Source organism: Camarhynchus parvulus, chromosome 2, assembly GCF_901933205.1.
Source record: "Camarhynchus parvulus chromosome 2, STF_HiC, whole genome shotgun sequence".
NCBI classification, from domain to species: Eukaryota; Metazoa; Chordata; class Aves; order Passeriformes; family Thraupidae; genus Camarhynchus; species Camarhynchus parvulus.
This window is the reverse complement of record NC_044572.1, coordinates 129,452,162-129,471,461: the sequence shown is the minus strand read 5'-3', so window position 1 is coordinate 129,471,461 and position 19,300 is coordinate 129,452,162. Positions and strand designations below refer to the sequence as shown.

General features: G+C 42.9%; 1 protein-coding gene across 1 annotated transcript in view; it reads right to left on the bottom strand.

The window, feature by feature from the left end:
• LAPTM4B (lysosomal protein transmembrane 4 beta) overlaps positions 1 to 18,825 on the bottom strand; it is a 59,959-nt gene extending 41,134 nt beyond the window's left edge. The window contains exons 1-2 of the mRNA XM_030944017.1: positions 18,675 to 18,825; positions 842 to 953 (exon numbers count right to left, since the gene is read on the bottom strand). Coding sequence (XP_030799877.1) covers positions 842 to 953; positions 18,675 to 18,770 — 208 coding nt within the window. The 5' untranslated portion in view covers positions 18,771 to 18,825. The remainder of the gene's footprint in view (positions 1 to 841; positions 954 to 18,674) is intronic.
• Between the last annotated feature and the right edge of the window lie 475 nt (positions 18,826 to 19,300).

The window sequence follows — 19,300 nt, the reverse complement described above, 5'->3', positions numbered from 1 at the left end:
GAGATTCTGAGCAAAAAGACAGGAGGGTGACTAGCAACAGACCATGTTTCAGACTACTATGAGAAATGTTGAATGTAACAATCTTGTGAGCAGAAATGAAAATAAACAAACATTTTTATCAAAATCACATGGAGGGAAAACTTTACTAGATATGAATTAATTAAATCAACAAACCACCAAATAATTTGGAAAAGTTATGGAACAAGGAAACATTCTCAAAGGACAAGAGTTTTTGTAGGAGACATAAATGGTCTAGCTCACGCTTCTCTGAAACCATATTGAAGATTTTCTATGATGCCTTTCAGTAAGAGAAGGAATTGCTCTGTTATTGCTAATATGCCTGCGACTGTACAGTTGATATTTGCATTTGCATCTATTTGAGAAGGTTTGTGCAAGTCATGCCACATGCACAGGGGATGCATGAATACATCCAGCATGAAGGAACACACTCAGCTGTCTGAACAGCAGCGTGGCTCTTGTGCACGTGCAGGCTCTTGGGATGTGGTCCTGCAAGATGCAGAGACTCCCTCTGGCCTGCAAAATTCCCCTGGGGATTTCAGCACCATGCTCAGGGATACATCTCCCTGCCAAGGGCTGGCTCTGCCCCTGCCAAGCCAGGACACAGCAGAGCAGATGGATTGATTACTAACAGGTAGGTGGCAGATAAGGTTACTACTAGGAAACAAGTTCGAACTGTGTCATGACACCTTTCACAATAAAAATGCATCTGCAAGATACAAAGGTGAAGCAATACTTAAAAGGACAGTAATTACTGAAATGATAGGACAGTTACATAAATGCTGGAGCAATGAGTGCTGGTAATTAGGGAATTTGTACTTACTGGCATCATCCATAAATTCAAATTCACCCCCTAATTCAGCACTAGTCAGGTGGTACTGGTCAGGATCAGTCAGGGCACTCAGCAGAATCAGCAAGACCACCGAATTTATAATCTACAGAGAGGAAAAAGGGAAAAGGATCAGTCTGTGAAAGTAATCCATGAAAAACCTCTGGGTAGCACACACCCACCATGTTTCACACCAGCTGATAGACACTGTATCCCAGCTGTACAACTGTAGTATTTAACTAACACTGCAATTAATTTCTCTAAGTTGGTAAACAGGACTTACTTCTTCCCTCAGCAGCAGCATGAAAATTAAACAAAATGTAGATTATCTCTTTTAATTCCAACTCTATTCCACAACAGAAAAGTTACTGCTGCTCTTTCAGACTATAAAACATGTTATCACATCCACCAGTCATTCTGAGATTATTACAAATGGGTGCTGTAATCAAGGACTATCAGCATGGCAGAACCAGAATTGGGGACAGACCCTGTAAAACTGCTAGATGACCAAAGAGGAGCTCAATTACTGGAAAGGGCTGTGTTCTAAGAGGCCATGAGTGAGGGGCTGGTTCAGGTGAGCTGCTAAATGAGGAGGCCTGGGGGGGTGGCAATGTGAGCCCCGTGTCTGATGCTCACATTCCTGTGTCATATGGCACAGATGGACATTCACAACCACCAAGGCCTTGGCTATGAAATGCAGTAAGTGAATGAAATGCCAAGAATATCAAGTGATCCAGCAGAAGCGGATTGTCAACAATCAGCTATGGACAGATTGGAGAGGTAGCCAAGAGCTGTATTTTAAAATAAATCTGAACAAAATGCTCATATTGCTTTGAAGTGAAGAGAGCTAATTGCAGAAAAGAAGATTGTTCAGCATGAAATAATACAGCCAGGCTAAAAGCTTATTCTACAGGACTACGAAGATAACTGGTGAAGAAGAAAATGGAAAGAAGAAAGCTGAAAACAGTAGACTTGGAAAGATGGATTTCATTGCTTTGGTTCTCACTTCAAAGTCATCCTAATCTGATCACGGGTTACTAACAGCAACAAGAAGGTGTAGGTGTAGCACAGGTTATTTCAAGACATAACAGGCTAGAGAATTTCTCAGGTAAGATAAATCCTTTTTGATAGGTAAATTCCATCAAGTCCAGCTGATACCAGATCTGTTAGCAATCTTTGAAAACTGCTGAGAATAGATTGAGTTCACAAGACAAGAAAAGAGCAAGCACAGTTTATGCAATTTCAAAGCAGGAAGGTCATGCAATGAATTTCTAGATAGACTGGGAGAACAAAATAAGAACAGATAATCAAGCAGTCTCCCCATTAACACTTCAAATTTGTATGGTGACAAGTAACAATCACCACGGGATTGTCAAGGACAAACTGTAAGTAATTGATCTTATTTTCCTTTTCTCACAGACCAAGAGGCCTTATGGATAGGGCAGAAGCAGTCGATAGTATCTCTGCATCTTAGCTCCCTTTTTGACATTTTGAGATTCTCACAAACGAGCATGGAAAACCGGGTTTGGTTGAATGTGCAGGAAGGTGAATGCCAGCTGGATAAGTGTACTGAAAGAACAGCTGTGACAGATTCAAGGATTCACAGCCAGCAAAGATACATCGATTAGAGTTTTCCAGTATCATTGAGAGACTTGTTAAGTCACTCATAACCTCTACCTTTCTCTAATTTGCAGACAAGCTGTAAGCACTTTGTGAAATAAGATTACAATTATTTTGACCAACTAGAGCAGAATTCAGACAACAGAGCACAATTCAGCACCAAAAAGCATAGAGAAACACATTTGTGAAGAACTTCAGAAGAATGTGAGGCAAAAACACTAAGTGACAACTGCTCAGAAAGGAGTCTGAGTACAGCAGTGAATTAACTGAACACAACTCAGTGAAATCCCACAAGCTCATCTTTGTGGCTACACAGTGCTGGACAGTGCTGCAGAAACCTGGGCAGTAGATGCATAAACTACCCTCCCACTTGCCCTCCATGGGCCCCTGCAGAAAGGATTCAAAATCCTTCTAAAATGTACAAGGAAAAACCCCGGAGAGGATCCTGCATCAGAACAGAGGGCAGTGAGACATCTGGAATGTAGGACAGAGGGAAAAACCAGGGGTTGCTTCGCAAGGAAAAGGTAGGGGGAGGTGCTGTCAGTCTCTTATGAGCAGAAAGGTGGGGGAAAAGAACAAGGAAACAAATCCACTGCGTAAACAGATCTGAATTATAGCAAAAGAAAATTTAAGTTAGACAGTGTGGTGAAAAATAAGAAAAGCAGATACAGATTGTATGGAGGGGGTTAGAGATTGTCAGTACTGCATTTTTACATAGAATAGTTAAATAGCTGTGTGTGGAGAATGTTGTAGCATGATCTTGTCTTGGCTTTCTCTTGGTTTTGAAGACATCAGATGACTATTAAAATTTAAAGTACATTCCACAAATCTTACTGGGTCATAACATTATGTATAACTCCATATCACAACTTAGTTCTTGTTTTATACTCCTTTGTGGAAAGCTAGAAGATATAAGCCGGTAATAAATATGTTACCTAAGAAGACTACTCAAAATATCCAAGCAATCAGAAACCATAAATGCATAGAGTTTATTTAAAGACATATTTTTGGGTACAGATATAACCATGAAAATTCATAAAATACTGACCTACACACTCTACTTTCTCCTTATGGATATGTCCTGATTCAGATTATGTGATTGTCAGCATTGCCTTAAATTCTGTATAAGACATAGATTGTGTTTGCCTGATCTGAAGTCTGCTGCAGTCAGTAGGAATCTCTCTAATGCTCTTTAGTGCATTACTTTTCTGCTCTATCAGTTTGTTCTCTTGAGATGCTCATAATCATCTGAGCACTTTCCAGCTGTGCTGTCAGCAGTGCAAGTGAAATACACCACGTGTTTGTTTGCTCCTTCTTTCTCCCAGAAATGTGTGCACAGTTGGGTGTATTGTGTTCATTTGGGTTTTCCTTTTGTTTTGAAAGTGATGTGACTGTTGAATTTTGAAAAATGCTCTAATGCATAAATTCTGTCTGTCTAAAAACTTACTGATGTAATGTTTTCCAAGGACACACAATCAAGGACAAGAGCATAAAAAATTATTCCCTGTTGGTATATGCAGTTAGTATGAGAGTTGAAATCTCCATTCTAGGAAAAGCAAAAGAGATTCCTGCGCTCTTTTGATAGGCCCAAAATTTCCTTCAAGATGGTTTACATTTCTTCAGCAACAAATAGTGTAGTAACCAATTAGCAATGCTAAGAAAGCATTTTAATTATGTAAAGTTGCAGGAAGCTGCTAAACCCTGTACCTTCCCAGTGAGACACTCTGTCCTCCTTTCATGGATGGAGAAACTGAAACGTGTCCATGGCCATACAGCAGTGGGGTTGCAGCAGGATGCTCTCCCTGGAATGGGGTAAAATCACTTGAGCAGTGTCCTCTTTCCAAAGCTATCAGTGGTAAACAAAGAAGGGGCATTCATGCTGCCTTTGGTGTTGAACAATAGCTGAAGCCAAGGCTGACTCAATCCCGAAGTTAAACATTCTGATAGTGAAATGAAAATGTGGCAGACCTGCTAAAATACCTGGATAAAGGAACAAACAAGTGCCCCTGCTGATAGTTAATCTAAAGTTCTGAGCTGACACAGCTGGCCTGGAGACAGAATGGCTGACAGACAATCACCCAGCTCCAAACTGAACAGTAGGGCTTTCTACCACACCCCTTCCTGCAGTGCATGTGTGGGGACCTCTCCCTTGAGTGGGGATGCCCTTCAAGGTTACCTTTCAAGGCTGAGTGAAAGAAACTGGCCCTTGGTCCCTGATATGGGTGGGTAACATCAATCTGTTAGTAACAATTAAATATCAACTAATTTTTTTGCTAGCTTTAATACAATTGTTTCAATATTGCTTTGTGGTGTACTGTAATAGTTGCTATATCTCCTATACTGTGTAGTGAATAATTCTGGTTAAGATAGTTTTGTCTAATCATTATAATAATAAAAAAATTCTATTTATTTATATATATCTGGTTTGCTGTCCTTCATCCTGTGGGACAAAGTTGTATAAAGGTTCAGTTATACCTATATAATCCTTCAGACCTAAACTGTTGATGAAGTCTGGGGTTAAGACTGGATCCAGCCATACCCAGACTCCTCTAGGAGGAGTTTAAAGAGCAAGGGGATCCTTTCTACACCCTGTAACTCAACAGGAGGATTTCTTTAATAAATTTTATCTGAAGCTCCCACTTTGCCCATGACAGGTGTTCAATAAGAATAAAATGCAAGACTTTGCACTATCAAGTCAGAACTGTGACCACTGCAGCTGATTGCACCCAGCGCTGCCAGGGGCTTGGGAGAGGAGCTCTAGGGACACTCAGCCTTACCTGACCTGCACAGCCCCAACCTGGGCCTCTCCACACCCCTGCCCATGGCCCAGGACCCCATCCAGGGCAGCCTGGGGTCTCTGTCCCAGTGGTACAAGACACGCCAGACCCCAGCCATGCTCCCTGGGGGACCCTGCAAAGGCATGTTGCAGCTTGTCTCCAGCTGTGTCCCTGGCCCCAGCCCTCTCTGCTTTTGGTTGGCCCCCCTGGTTTATCCCCTGCCCTGCTGGGGCTGGTGGTGATCAGCCCCAGTTCTGCTTCTGGGCTCAGTCCCTCCAGGATGGTGTTCAGAGTGCCCTAACAACACACTGGACAAAGAACCTGCAGAAAGTCCTAAAAATGCCCAACTGTGCCCTTATTCTGATATGGAAATAAAATAATTATCTTTAGAAAATCCAAAATCTTACTTTTCTGGCAGCCAGATGGAATTACATCCACTTTTTTAATCAATGAAGGGGAGGAAAATAACAAATAATGCTTTATAGAAAATAATAAATAATGCTTTATAGAAACCACAAAATGTATGAAGCCAAGGGGAAAGAAGAAATAGTGTGGAAGAGACATCCAGATATTGGAGCAGTAACTGGAGTTCCTGCTGTGGGCTTACAAAACATAATTTCAGATTTGAGTAGAAGACACTTTAAACAGCAAGAGCTGTGTGAGGAAGGTGCATGCAGGCATGAGCAAGACAGGCAGCAGGTGATGAGACTGGGACTGACCACCAGCCACCGATGCTGCTGCCACCTGCACTGCGATAAAGAGCCAGCAGATTAGGCACAATGTGAGGCAGTTCTGCTGGAGAGGATGTCCAGTGTTTAGGATGCAAGGACACAACCTCATGTCTTCCACAGGCAGCACCCAGCAATTAGAAACTATATAATGCACGAAAATTTCAGACTTCTACAGTCAATAAGTCAGCTTTTCTCCATGTCATTGGTTACAGAGGTCAGCAGTGAACTGTGGTGACCCACAGGAATAAAATGCAGGGGAGAGGTGTCAGAAACCACTGCAGCAACAGGTGATCAGAAAACAAATATCACTATCATTTCAGACCTTTTGTAGAAGTGCAGCAGCATGGTATCTATCCCAGCTTATCTAAAATAAAATTAGTTCCAGGAGCTTCTAAGAGCATGCCATTAACACCAATCTACTGATGAGCCCTAACTCAAGCAGAGAGAGAAATGTTTTGGCCAACAACTTACATAAATGTCTGTAAACACTGAAAGGATTGCCAGGAGATACAATGGCTTTCAGTCAAGAGTCAAAATAAAATAGCTTTGTTAAAGGAGTTTAGAAGAAGAAATATTATGCTCACTTTAAATTAATACACTGCATTAAAAACAGAGTGATGTTTCTATTGAAGTCTACAGGTTCCCCTCTACAAATATTCTACTACAGCTCTCCCAAGGCTTTCCAATGCAGTGAAGAGAGATACCTATATTTACAGGAAAAAAGAAGAAGCCCCCCTCCCAGCTTTATTTCTATTGAGGGTTCAATCTATAACTGAATCCACGCGTGTAGCAGTCTGAGTGTTATGGGTGGTGAAAGATATTTGTACAGTTTTAATTCTGTGACTGCTTTCAGCCTCACTGAACTCAAGAGAGATCCACCTAGGTAAGCACTCTCCTCAAATCTCAGCATTGGTGGAGAACTAACTCCCTGCCTGTGCCCCTTTTTACAGTTCCAGAGCTGTTTTCATGACACTGGGAAGCCCTGGAATATGTAGGAACTGGCACACAGGAGTTCTAGCATATTTTTAGTATCCCACAAAACTGGCATGGTTTAGTTTGTTGTCCTCTACAGAGATACTAAGGAAGCAAATTGCAAGGACATTAATTTTAGTACTAAGAAATCCTAAACATTTTTAGTAAAACTTAAAAAAATCTCAAGCAGAACCCCTGTTCCCTCTTCTCTGTTTGTCTCCAAAAAACTCAAGGCAGTTTTGAGTCTAGGTATCTGTTCTTTACAGAAATGATAGAAACAAAACATCAGTCTGAAACTACTTTTGCTCCTTGAAACTAAACAGGAGAGTATTTTCTAGCACTTGGATAGTTGAAGTCAGCATCACTATCAGAAAAAGTAAGAATGAATGGAAAATGTCTATTTAAGAATCTCAGTGTCTAATTCTCCCTATCTACCTTCCCCTTTTCACTAGGCATGTTCTTTGCATATTTTCATTTTTTTCTTTAGTCATAGAAGATCTTAATAAAAGCAAGAACACTTTTGTTCATCAAAAGGACAAAAGAACTCTACAAAGGAAAAAAAATCAGGTTCAGGATTTAACTAGCTCATGGTAGATTTGCACTATCTGGGGTGCATTTCCCAAACTTCTCTGTTAGTGTAGATAATGAATTAAGGTTTATTGTCCCATATAGGAAGATTTTTCTGTCTGTTCTCTGTCTCCCTGTTAGGCAGTTCTGTGTTTGTAAGTGCTCACTGGGGGCTTTTTCTGAGCTCTGACTGAAGAAGAAACAAGGAGGCAATTTTATCAATAGAGGTTTTAAGCTCAGTGCTGTGAAGAGCAGGCAAATAGCACAAATAGCACATAAGGAACAAGAAACAAGATGTCCCTTCTGTGTACCCATGTTTCTTGACAAGTCTGACAGCAGCGATTCAATCCCTTTCCCTCTGGGGGCACAGGATCTACATCTGAGCCCACCACAGCCATGGTGTGAACTCCAGGAGAGGAGCAGCAGGAGAACCCTGGCTGTCACAGTACACACCTCTCTATTTCTCCTGTTGTGTACGCTTTCTGCCTCATGCTAATGAAAATGTTTCAACTTTCCAGCGCCTGGGGACAAGCTGCAGATGTGTTTGTGATGCACAACTGAATGAGGGGTCCGAGTTAGAAACCCAGACACCCTCAAGTATCTTTTCATCCAATGGAGCAAAACAGCCTGAACAGAAACAGAAAGAGGGACACTTGAACTTGGGTTAAAAGGGAATCCTTCCCTCCTTTGACCAGTGAAACTCATTATCAGGCATTATTACTGAAGCCAAAAGGTTGAAGGAATTCAGAAAAGGATGAGCTATTTATTAAAAGGAAATGCAAGTGTTTAGTCATATCACAAAAGATCTGGAAAAGAAAATATAAGCCTTCCTGCTTCACGTGACTGCCCAACCTTAACATTTCAGGATAATAAAAGAAAATGTTGTCCCTGAACAAGCTGTTCTTTCTCCCTATGTGGTTTCTCAAAGCATGGTTCTGGCTGTTATCTGAAATACTGCACTGGAATAGGAAGAGCATTAGTCAGGTCAGAAGCAGCAATTATGTTTTAATATTCTTTAATTGGGAGAAGACAGGGTAGAGCCTGCAATTATTGTCACTATTTTTCCATACTGCTTATGAGAAGGCAAAGAATCATCCAGGCAGGCTCAGACTAGCATATTACGAAGTCCATATTATAGAGAGCATATAATAATAGAAAGCTGCATAAAATATTTCAGTCAGTCTTCATACACAATTGCAGCTTTGATTGCTATGACACTCAACACTGAACTTTAAAGATTATGCTGATTAAATTGATATAGGAAGTCCAGAATAATTTACCAGCACTCTTCTATACAAATGACTCAACTACTGCCTACTGCCAATCTTTTAATAAGCTTAAAACCCAAACCACAAGGTCAGTTATTAGTGAAATATGGTAATGCTTAAATTTCTTTTTAAAAAAATAGATGGACAGATTGTGCAATATGCACATGAGAGCTTTCTGCCTCCCTAGAGATAGAGTTTAGTTTGTTATATACTTGTGAGAGACTGAAATGTTATGGTTTGTGGCTTAGATATTGTTAGGAAGGACTTTTTGCCCATCAGGGCAAGACTGTATAAAGAAGCTGCAAGCACCAAAGCCCTCCTCTCCATGAAGCTGCCTCCTGAGGGGAACTTGAGACTGTGAGTTAAGCTGCCTAAGGGTACTTGAGATAAGATAAAGGTGACACTATTGTTCAATCATCTCAGGTCTAGGGAGGAGACAGAGTGAGGGAGAATGAAGTATCCTCCAGAAAGCCAAATCCAGCAGCTGTCCTGAAAATCAGCTCTGGCTGGGTCTGCTGAGTCTGCACAGACTCCTCCCAACCAAGGGGCAGGAGGAGAGTTTTGGGTGCGTGGCATACACCAGAGAGTGAACATCCATCCTCCCCTACACCAACCCCACGGGCCACAGCCATGGGACATTCATGAGAGGCAGCTGAGGGGGTGCCATAATCCATCAGAGACCCCCCAGAGTGCTCCCAGACTTGTTCCTGAGGCCTGGCACCAGAGCACTGCACGTGATGCAAACAATGCAACTGCTCCAGAGCCTGTGGCAAGAGACTGTGCCAAACTTGCTCCTGCAGGGGAGCTCCCTGGGCATTCCCAGCTGCCCTGAGTGTACATTAATCCACTGAACTCTGTGTTTTGAGGGACCCTCACCACCAAGGAGACCAGAAGAACAGGATCAATAGGACACCATCAGGATACATGGAGTGGTGATATTTTCTACTTAATCTGTCTCTCTGTCACACTCTTCTTCTCCCCCTCCTTTTTCTATTTCCTTCTATCTCTTTCTACCTCCCATTTGCTGTTAAATAAAATCCATACTACTGACTTTGGCATATGGTCTTGCTTGCACCTTAATTTGGGCAGAGGCATCTCTTTCCTAATTTTAATAACAGAATTGTAACATTATTTAATCTTAGTCCTTCCCTGGTTTAAGGAAATAAGCTATTTGTACACAAATTTATTAGTGGAGTCTTTGTTACTTTTCCATTGTACTTAAAGCAAGTTGAACCTGTATCTAAGGAAAGTCCTGAAAATGATTGCTGAGATCTTCTGCCCAGCAAGACCTCTAGGGAAATATTTATGGAGGAAATATAATCACATATACAATTATATCATTGCCAAATCAACTCACAATTTCTCCTAAAGGTCATCTTGGTTCAGGATGCAGTGGAGAACTAGCAAAGAATTCGTATGCAATAAAACCTTATTAGAAAAAGGGTTGCTCAGGTGGGATTTGCTTGGTTTCTGCATTTCTCCTTCACTTCCAAAAATGCTTGTTTGAGCCTTGCAGCTGACTGAAAGCTTGAGGGCAGACCTGCTGAAGTGTGACTGTGATGTGAGCTGTGGCAGCTCCCACAGATGCAGACTTTGGTGTGGCCTTATGGCAGAGGATGGGTCAGGCAGCACCACTGTAGATGCTACCCGGGCTGGGCTGTCCAGGCACCCACTGGCCCTGGCCATCACTTTGTGTGTCCTACAGCAGCCCACAGTGCTGTCTGTGCTCAGAGTCCCCTCCACCCTCCTGCACTTGGCCACTGCACTGCTGAGAGGACAGTGCTCTGCTTTGGAGAGACACAAACAAACACTTCATAAAAAAACAAAACCAACAAAAACCAACACCAAAACACACCAAATCTTTGATCCATTATTCTTATGCAGCCACCACAGGCAATATCCAGAGAAGCCATACAAGTGACTGCACCCTTCCAGCACTCTGCAGCCCAAGGCAGGGATTTAGTCATGCAAAGAAGAAGTGGAAGGATGGTACAGTACAGATAATTACAGAAATAGTAAAGAACACGATCACATGTATCCTGTCTGGCTGGCCACAGCTGTTTCACTGTTGGGAAATGCCTCTCTCCAAGGTGAAAATCTCCCACAAACCTGTGTTTCTGCCAAAAGCATTTGTCCTGTCTGTTTTAAGTGGCTTAATATATCTCTGGATAGAACAAGACCTTGCTCAGCACATGCCAGCAACAAAATGAAAAGCAGTCACAGCACTCTCAAAAGCCTTTCAAGGCTGAGTACTAGGAGGACAATAGCTAGAGCTGACTGCAGACACCTGAAAAAGAGCTGACCCTCAGGAGGTCCAGGAACAGTGTGCTAGGCTCAAGTCCATATCAATCTTCAGGGATGCCTCCCTGGCAATTCACCTCACATTGAACAGGAACACTCTCTGACACCTTCAGACACAAGTGTGGGTTTTTGCTTCTTATTCTGCTGTTTGGAGATTTGGGACTTTAAATCTCCAGCCCTGCTTGAGAACAGCACAGAAACTGCCCTGCACATCTTCAAGCCTCGGCCACTTTAAACTTCCAGAGTTTTACAGTCAAAGCACAAGCCTCACAATAAAACAAGAGAAAAAGAAAGCAATCAAGGAAATTAATTCCTGGCTATTTTGCAACATCCGTTCCATATGTCTAAGAATATATAAGACTAATTGCATTTTCACTGACGTCAGTCTAATCAACGATCAGTTTAGGAAGCTTAATGTGTTCTCCTCTGGCTCACTAGGAGATACATATTAACCTTCAACAGAACTTCCAAACACATTTTACTTGATTAATGTAATACCTCCTCTCCTTTCTATAAATATATTCATGATTTTTTGTATAAAAACCCAAATGTAATTACAGCATACTGAACTCTTAATGGGATTCTTTCCTTCAACAAGCATTTTATGTAAACTTTGCTCCTCTTACAACCAACCATCTGTTTTCTCACTGGAGGGAATTTATTATCCAATTGAAGGCCTTAATAAGAAAAAATGGGTATTTTACAAAGGTTTGCAGTTTCTGAGGTGCTAATTGTATTGATTACATGAGACAACTGTGTCATTATCAAAACAACTGATGCAGATTATCAGCAGTCATTGCAATGATTACATACTCCATGAAACATCCTGCTGTGGTGTTTGGGGACATAAGAAAAACTGCCTATGTTAGGGGATTAGAGCTTAAAGACATTTTCATAAATCCTTGTGTTGTGTCACAGACTAATAAACAGTTCAGTAAGTGCAAGAGCTGCCCAAAAGACATTTTCAAGAAATTTTATCCCTCCAATGACTTAAAAGGTTTTTGCAAGAAAAAAACATTTTTAATAATTGTTTTAATGTCATTCTGATGTATGAAAGAGTCTGGGACAGACTAATAAAATGCTGCTTCTACTTCTTTCTGCAGCACAGGAAACACACAAATATGTTGGTTTTTTTCACCTAGAGCAGAAAGCACAGGTAAAACTTGGGATATGGTATACCAATGAACCCATCTTCTGCTCACATAACCTTTTCAATGAACCTCTTCTGCTCAGGGATGGATTCTGTCACACACAGCTAAGTGATTAGGCTCTTTGCAAGCTATTTTATTGATTGTGCCATTTAAATTCCTCCCATGCTGTCCTTTATTTTGCAATTCGACTGAAGAGGGCCTGAAGCATGAATTGGAGAAAAAAAGATGGGATAAGGTCCTGCACTGCAGAAACCAACCTGGGCCTGTGCATAGCACAAGAGTTCTTAAAGAAGTTCTCCTGATGCCATTCTTGAAGCTAATAACTGTTAAATTATTTAACAATGTATCTCTAGAGAAGTTACAATCAGAATTTGGTTATTGAGACGGTCCTTCAGATAAGATCATTTTGTTCATGCTAATAATGATCATTATTGGTCTTTATTTTTTGCTATGACATACCTAAAATTCATACATGTGCTTTCAGTTTGTTAAGAAAATACCACACAGGGCCTGAGCAGGTATTTGTGTGTAGAATCAGTAATTTTTTTCCCCCTGGTCTTGAAGATAATGAAATGGATGTGATTCAGTCCGAGAGCATATACCCTGAACCTCCTCTGACTCCAGTCTCAGCTGGATATTCAACATGTACATCAATCATCAGGGAAGCCTTGAAAAGGAAGATTAATATTCTCCTTTATTCATAATGAATTCCAAGTTTTCTCTCCACTCTCCACAATAGCAAGCATGTGCATAGGAAGAGTCTAATGAGTTATTTGGGAATGTTACTGGGTTTTTTCTATGATCTTGTCTTTCATCTTACGAAGTACAGACAATAGAAAAACTAATGATCATTTTATAGACATGGCACTTGGGGACTAAATAAATATTTAATCAATTCAGCCATTTCTATTAGAAGAATTGGGAATCTCAAGTAATTTGACATTATGACACCTTCACTTGCGAGTGGAGAAATTTCACGCACTGCTGACGCTACATCTCCTACCAAGGGATGGGAATTAGGAATGTCATCGGCATCACCCAGCTCCTTTTCCCTGAATATACAGCCCAGGTCTTGGCCATGGAGAGGAAACACCAGGTGAATTCACAGCAAGCCCCTTTCTGCAGGAATCCTTTCCCCAGGGCCAGCAGTACTGGGCTGTCAGTGGGGGTGGTAAAGGTGCAGGATAATCCCACCCATCCCCAGCTATATCCCACTGGCACAACACAGGAAGAGACATCCCTGGGTGATGTGAAGGAACTGAGCCTTCAGTGAGCTGGCTACTATGGCCCTTCATACAGACATAAAGTTGAAAATCCTTTATTTTTAGCCCACTTCATTCCATATAAAGACAAAGCAAGCTAATTTTCAAAGTAAAACACAAGGTCTCATATCAGTATTCATGAAAATTCCCACAACCTGACACTGAGATAACACCTCAGGCTTTCTGATTGTGTAATTTTGCTCTTTTCACAACTTCAGTTCTTTTTTCAGTTTTCAAAATCTCCTGATTCTCCCAGGTTTAAAAATAATCAAGAACTTCTTAGAATTTCTTTGTTTTTCCTAAAAAGGCCTTCACCACCTGTTCAAGGGACCCTCAGTCACAGGTTTGGTGATGTGAGTAGTCTCAGACAGTGTAAAGCTTGTAGGAGAGTGGATGGAGCAGCTTGGAAGGCTTCAGTGCAGGGATATTTTGTTTACATGAGCAGTCACTGCTGATCTCTACCCCCTGCCAAGTAAACCAAGATTACTGAAATCTTCTAACTGGTATTTAAGCACATTGCCATACATGCTGTTTTGCATGAGGCTTGAAAAATGCCAGGACATAAATGTGGCCTAGTCACAAAATGTATATTTTGACTCTCCTTTTGACAGCAGATCAAGTTCACTTTACCAACCTTGTCAGGGGGTTCAACCTTAAATCAGCGAGACCATAGCCCATTGTGCTTTTCTTTTCCTTTGCAATAGTAGTCTACTACCAGTATATTTTTTCATCATTAGGATTCAATCCTTTCACTAAAAGATTACTGGGACAGAGATGGATATTAGACATGCTTTCAACAGTATATTCAAAAAAAACTCAGAACTGAAATGTCACAACCAGCAATTCATGCTGAGCTTTCCACAAATAGCACCTCAAACATTTAACCCACCTTGGCTAAAAACTTTAGCTTGCTCTATTTATGTTCTTACTGCACATCCTTCAGTGAGAGCCGCACAGCTCGATAACCTGTGGTTATAAAAGGTTCTCAGCCTCCCATTAGTTTTTATTTTTAGCCCCTCACTGTCAGGAGCTCCGGGAGGGCAGCGGCTCCCCAGGCGTGGCAATGGTGAATGCAGAGCACACCCCGTTCTGCACGAATCCCTTGCCCAGGGCCAGCAGCACCAGAGGTGCTAAAGGTGATGCTGCAGGGTCCTGGAGGGGCTGTGGGACCAGGGGGAGGAGCAGCCTGTGCCCAAGGCTCTGCTGCACTGAGGCACTGGGCACACAGAGCTCAAACAAGAAGGCCCCTTCTTTTATCGTTGTTTTTTTTTAATAGATACCTTACAAATTTTAAAATACAATTCCTTACAATTCCATCTTTTCCCCACCAAAGCAATCAGAAATAATCAGCAATCAGAATTCCTGCTATCCCAGATGGTGTCGGTGGATCCTCAGGGTGTGCAGAAACCTCACTGTCAGGAGAGTGGAAAATCCTTCCATGCCACTGTCAGCATATCTGATGTTGCTCCTTCTTTGTGTTTTAGACAAGGAAAGTGGAGTCCATTTCCTCAGGAAGAAGACATGCTGTGTTTGTAAATGCTGTCACTGACAGGGGTGTTGTTATTCTGACTCACCAGCACTGAGTGGGTCACTTGGAAACTGAAATGCCAGTTTGCACCAGACTCCATCACCCACTGGAGATCAGAACTGAAGTTGGCTCATTTCAGCATTGTCACTGTTCTGAACAGCACAGTGACAAAATTCAGCTATGGGAAGTGACTTTCTAATTTCACTTGGTTTGTTTTTTTTAAATACAACACTTGTAAGACTTTTGTGCCCCAAAATGTTTCTGCGTTACTACTGCGGCTTCTGATGTCGTTATAATACAGACAAGTGTACAGTCCATCTCAGATAAAACCTCAAAAATTAATAACCAGCCAAACCAAACTGGTCCTCAGGTTTGAAATAAACATTAACCCCCAGTCAGCCATACTGCTGACTGGGGTTTAATGTTTTTTTTTAATCCTTACCATAATGTTTGTATTTAACATTGCAGCACCCTCCGTTAAGCTTTTCTCCCCAAGGCAGCACACTAGTCCCTGTAGTGTGGGCTATTCTGCAACCCCATCAGATATTCTTTTCAGGAAATTTCCCCGGGCTACTCCAACATTTACAAGTCACTTTTTACACTGAAGTATCTCAGTGCTCAGTGGCAGTATGTATATTGAATTATTTTGCTATATTGCAACATCACCCAGCAGTGTGTTATATTTCTGTAGATGAGCACCAATGGCTCTACCAGGAAGAAACTGCTGAAACAGAAGAGCTATAGAAACATTAGTATTCTGAGATCCATCATGTTCTAAAATAACGTTAAATATTTATTTCTCAGCTATTGATACGTTATGAGACCATTTTAAGTGTCTGTGGCTGCTGTGCTTGAGTTGGAAAAGCTCTCTGCCCCTTGGGAAAACTTTTGTGGGAAAACGCCCTCAACAGAAGCATTGACAACTCCACGTGCACTTGGCTTCCCACTCTCCCCACTATTTGTGGGAATCCAAACACCCAGTTAAACATTAAAACTAAATTAAAACATTAAACTTAAAGCTTATTGATTGGGGGGTGGGGGGTGGAATGTTGAGACACAGCCCTGATGCTGAGCCAGCAGTGCTCAGCAGCAGACAAAACACTGGTGTGTTATCAACACCTTTCCAACTCCCGGTGCACAGCGTGGAACCCAGAAGGCTGCTCTGGGAAGATGAATTCCATCTCAGCCGCTACTTTTTCCACATTTACTCAGACATTAAATTCTGCCTCCTGAAATTCTGCTAACTCAAAACTGGTTCAACATGCAAAAATGTTGTGTTAAAAGTCTGCCAAAACTTCTAAGCTACTGCTTTTTCCTCCTTCAGATGCTTCCGCTACTGAATCATTGTATTCATTGTCATAAACTTACACCTCACAGGTAGTGAGAAATGAAAAAGCAACAAGAAAACTATTCATTCTCAAGGTTGATGTTTTTCCTCAAGTAATTTCCTGTAAGGAATAATGGCAAAGCATATGTAGAATAGATGTTGGTGTTGCAAAAACTCAGAGACAGTTTTTGAACTTTGAAGTAATGCTCATAAGTCATGTGTGGTTTGGAGTTATGCAATCACCCAGAATACATGCAGAGAAAAAAAATGCCACCAGGACAACATCTATTTTATGTTAACCCTCAACAGCACATGGTAATAAAATCATGATATGGGTTTATATGTTATGTTATATGGTTTTATATGTTATGTTATATGGTTATGTAATCAAACCATAACTGTTCTTCTGAGCCAAAGAAATCCATTTGTATTTGACTTTATCAACCAGATCTTTCAACCAGGGCCATTCATTCAAGGAACTACTCCTTCCTTCCTTTTTGTTTCCTAACATAATAAGCAATCAAAAAGGCTTAGCATTTATTATCTACATGCATCAAAATATCTATTCTTAATTTTTAAATTTAAAATTTAAATACTTGTAATAGCAAAAAAAGCACAGAAAGAAATGTGTGCTCTATCAGTTTGAAGTAATTTAGAAATCCACCCTGAAAAAGTTATGAAAGCAAAAGAAACAAGAGGTGTAAATCAGGAAATACCTGCTCATAAGAAAGGAAATTTAAGACCAAATTTTGCAGTAAAATGTGAAATTGGCCCACTGGTATTTAAATGTTTATAACAGATCTTATAACAGTCTTAAAAGCTATCAGACTTTTCTTTGTATCCAAGCCCCGGTGATGCACTTCCCTCTTCCTCAAATAATTTTAGGTCCACTGAACAGATAAAATATCTACATCCCTTTCTCGGTGTGAAAAGGCTTCGTTCAGCTGAAGGCAGAAAGAAATAATAAGCTCCCTAGAAGAAATGTTCAAAAGCTTTCAGGTCATATTACAACCTAGCAAAACTTAATTGCAGCCAGGCAAAGAGAGGCATATTTTACAATATTGCCAGTATTGTACAGCTGTGGATGTTGCTATTAACCATATTTTATTAAACCAGGAGCAAGAAATGGTTCAACTAATGCACAATTTTCTCAGTGGTGAAATACACATTTTACAGGACATAGAACATTTTATATGATTTCTAGGACATAAATGTCAACCTAGCTTTTTTTATTACACGGGTTGAATTTATTTAATGAGCTGCCTTACAGTGGAGGCAGCCCTGCATTTTTCACTTGCTGCTGCAGGGAATTTCAGTAGTTAGCAAATGAGCCCGGGTCTAATCTGCTTCCGTCTGCAATCATTTGAAAAATGATGCTTGGCAAACAGCTCTGCACAGCCTCTCCATCAGACGGAGATCGATTCCTCACACCGAGAAACGGAGCAGGCTGAGAAGTGCATCTACGTTACCTACAGCAAACAACCAGTTCTTTTCATTTTGAACACCCTGCGACTACAGCTGGACCAGCTCTGGGAAAACCGCTTTCCCCACATCGCAAAGGATGGGGAAACAATGGTCAGAGAGGAACTGAGAGCTTCACGCGGCTCCCCGGGCCAAATAACGTCCAACAGCCTTTGGTTACTGATGGTAACGCTGGTGTCCCCAGGGTAAATTCCTCACTCGTGTCCTGAAATCCCGGCAGAAGCAAGGTATCTTTCCAGTACCTGCGAACAGCTGCCTGGAAGGTTTCAGCTCCCTACCAGGCAGGACAAAACGCTACTGCCAAACGATTACCTGCCACACAGGGAACAGCAGTGACAAGAACACCCGAACGCTGTATGAACCAGCGACCAGAGATGATCAAACACGATTTTCTCCGCGGCGTGCCCAGGGGCCGGGCAGCCTTGCTGGAGCTAATGCACCGGCGGGGCCCGTTGCTGCAGCCACCCCGGTCTGAGACCACCCAGAAGTTTGGGGGGAAAGCTTCACCCCAGGGGTCTTCACTTATCACGTTTTCAACCCCCTCACAGCTTTTGGGTTGAGACTCCCGCGCCTGCCCGTGCAGTGTGTCCTGTATCTCCTGCCCGCTGCCCTGAGCCCTGCACACGCACTCGCTCCGTGCCCCAGTTTCGCAGAGCCGGTGCCCGCCGGGATCAGCGGCGCTGCCTGCGCATTCCGCTGCTCCAACAACGCGGCTCCCTCCGAATCCCGCCTGGGCCGCCCGGGCAGCCTGAGCCGCTGCCATCGGCATCCCCACCCCCGGAGCAGCCCCTCAGGCTGCCCCTGCAGCGGCGCCGAGCGCCCGGAGCCGGGCCGCCCTTACCAGGTACCAGACGCCGAGGATGATGGTGCCGGTGCGGACATGGCAGCAGAGGCAGCAGCTGTTGGAGTAGAAACGCGCCCAGGGCGAGCTCAGCATCTCGGCGACTCCTCGGGGCTCCGCCGCTCCGCGTCTCTGTCCGCGCCGCTCCGCGGGGCGGGGCCGGGCTGGGGCCGCCCCTCCCGGCGGGCGGGACCGAGAGCACGGCACGGCACGGCACGGCACGGCACGGCACGGCACGACACAGCCCGGCGGAGGGAGCTCTGCGGGCGCCTGTCCCCGCAGCAGCAGCAGCAGCAGCTCGGAGCAGCGGCCCCGAAGCGCGGAAGAGTGTCGGGATGCGCAGTCCCGGGCGTTCAGCGAGCGGCAGCCCGGCCCCAGCCCTGCTGGGCCACGGACGCTCCTCGGGGGACGCTCCCTGGGGGCCGCTCCTCAGGGGACGCTCCCCGGGGGACCCTCCCCGGGGCATGATCCCCGGGTGGATGTTCCCCGGGGGACGCTCCCCGCCGCGCCTGGAATGAGCCCAGGTGAGGGTGAACCGGCTCGGCGCTTCCTTGGCAAAGCTTGTGGTGCTTCTCGCAATTTTTGAGTGGCAAAGTAACAGAAATAAACTCCATTTCTCTATAAGG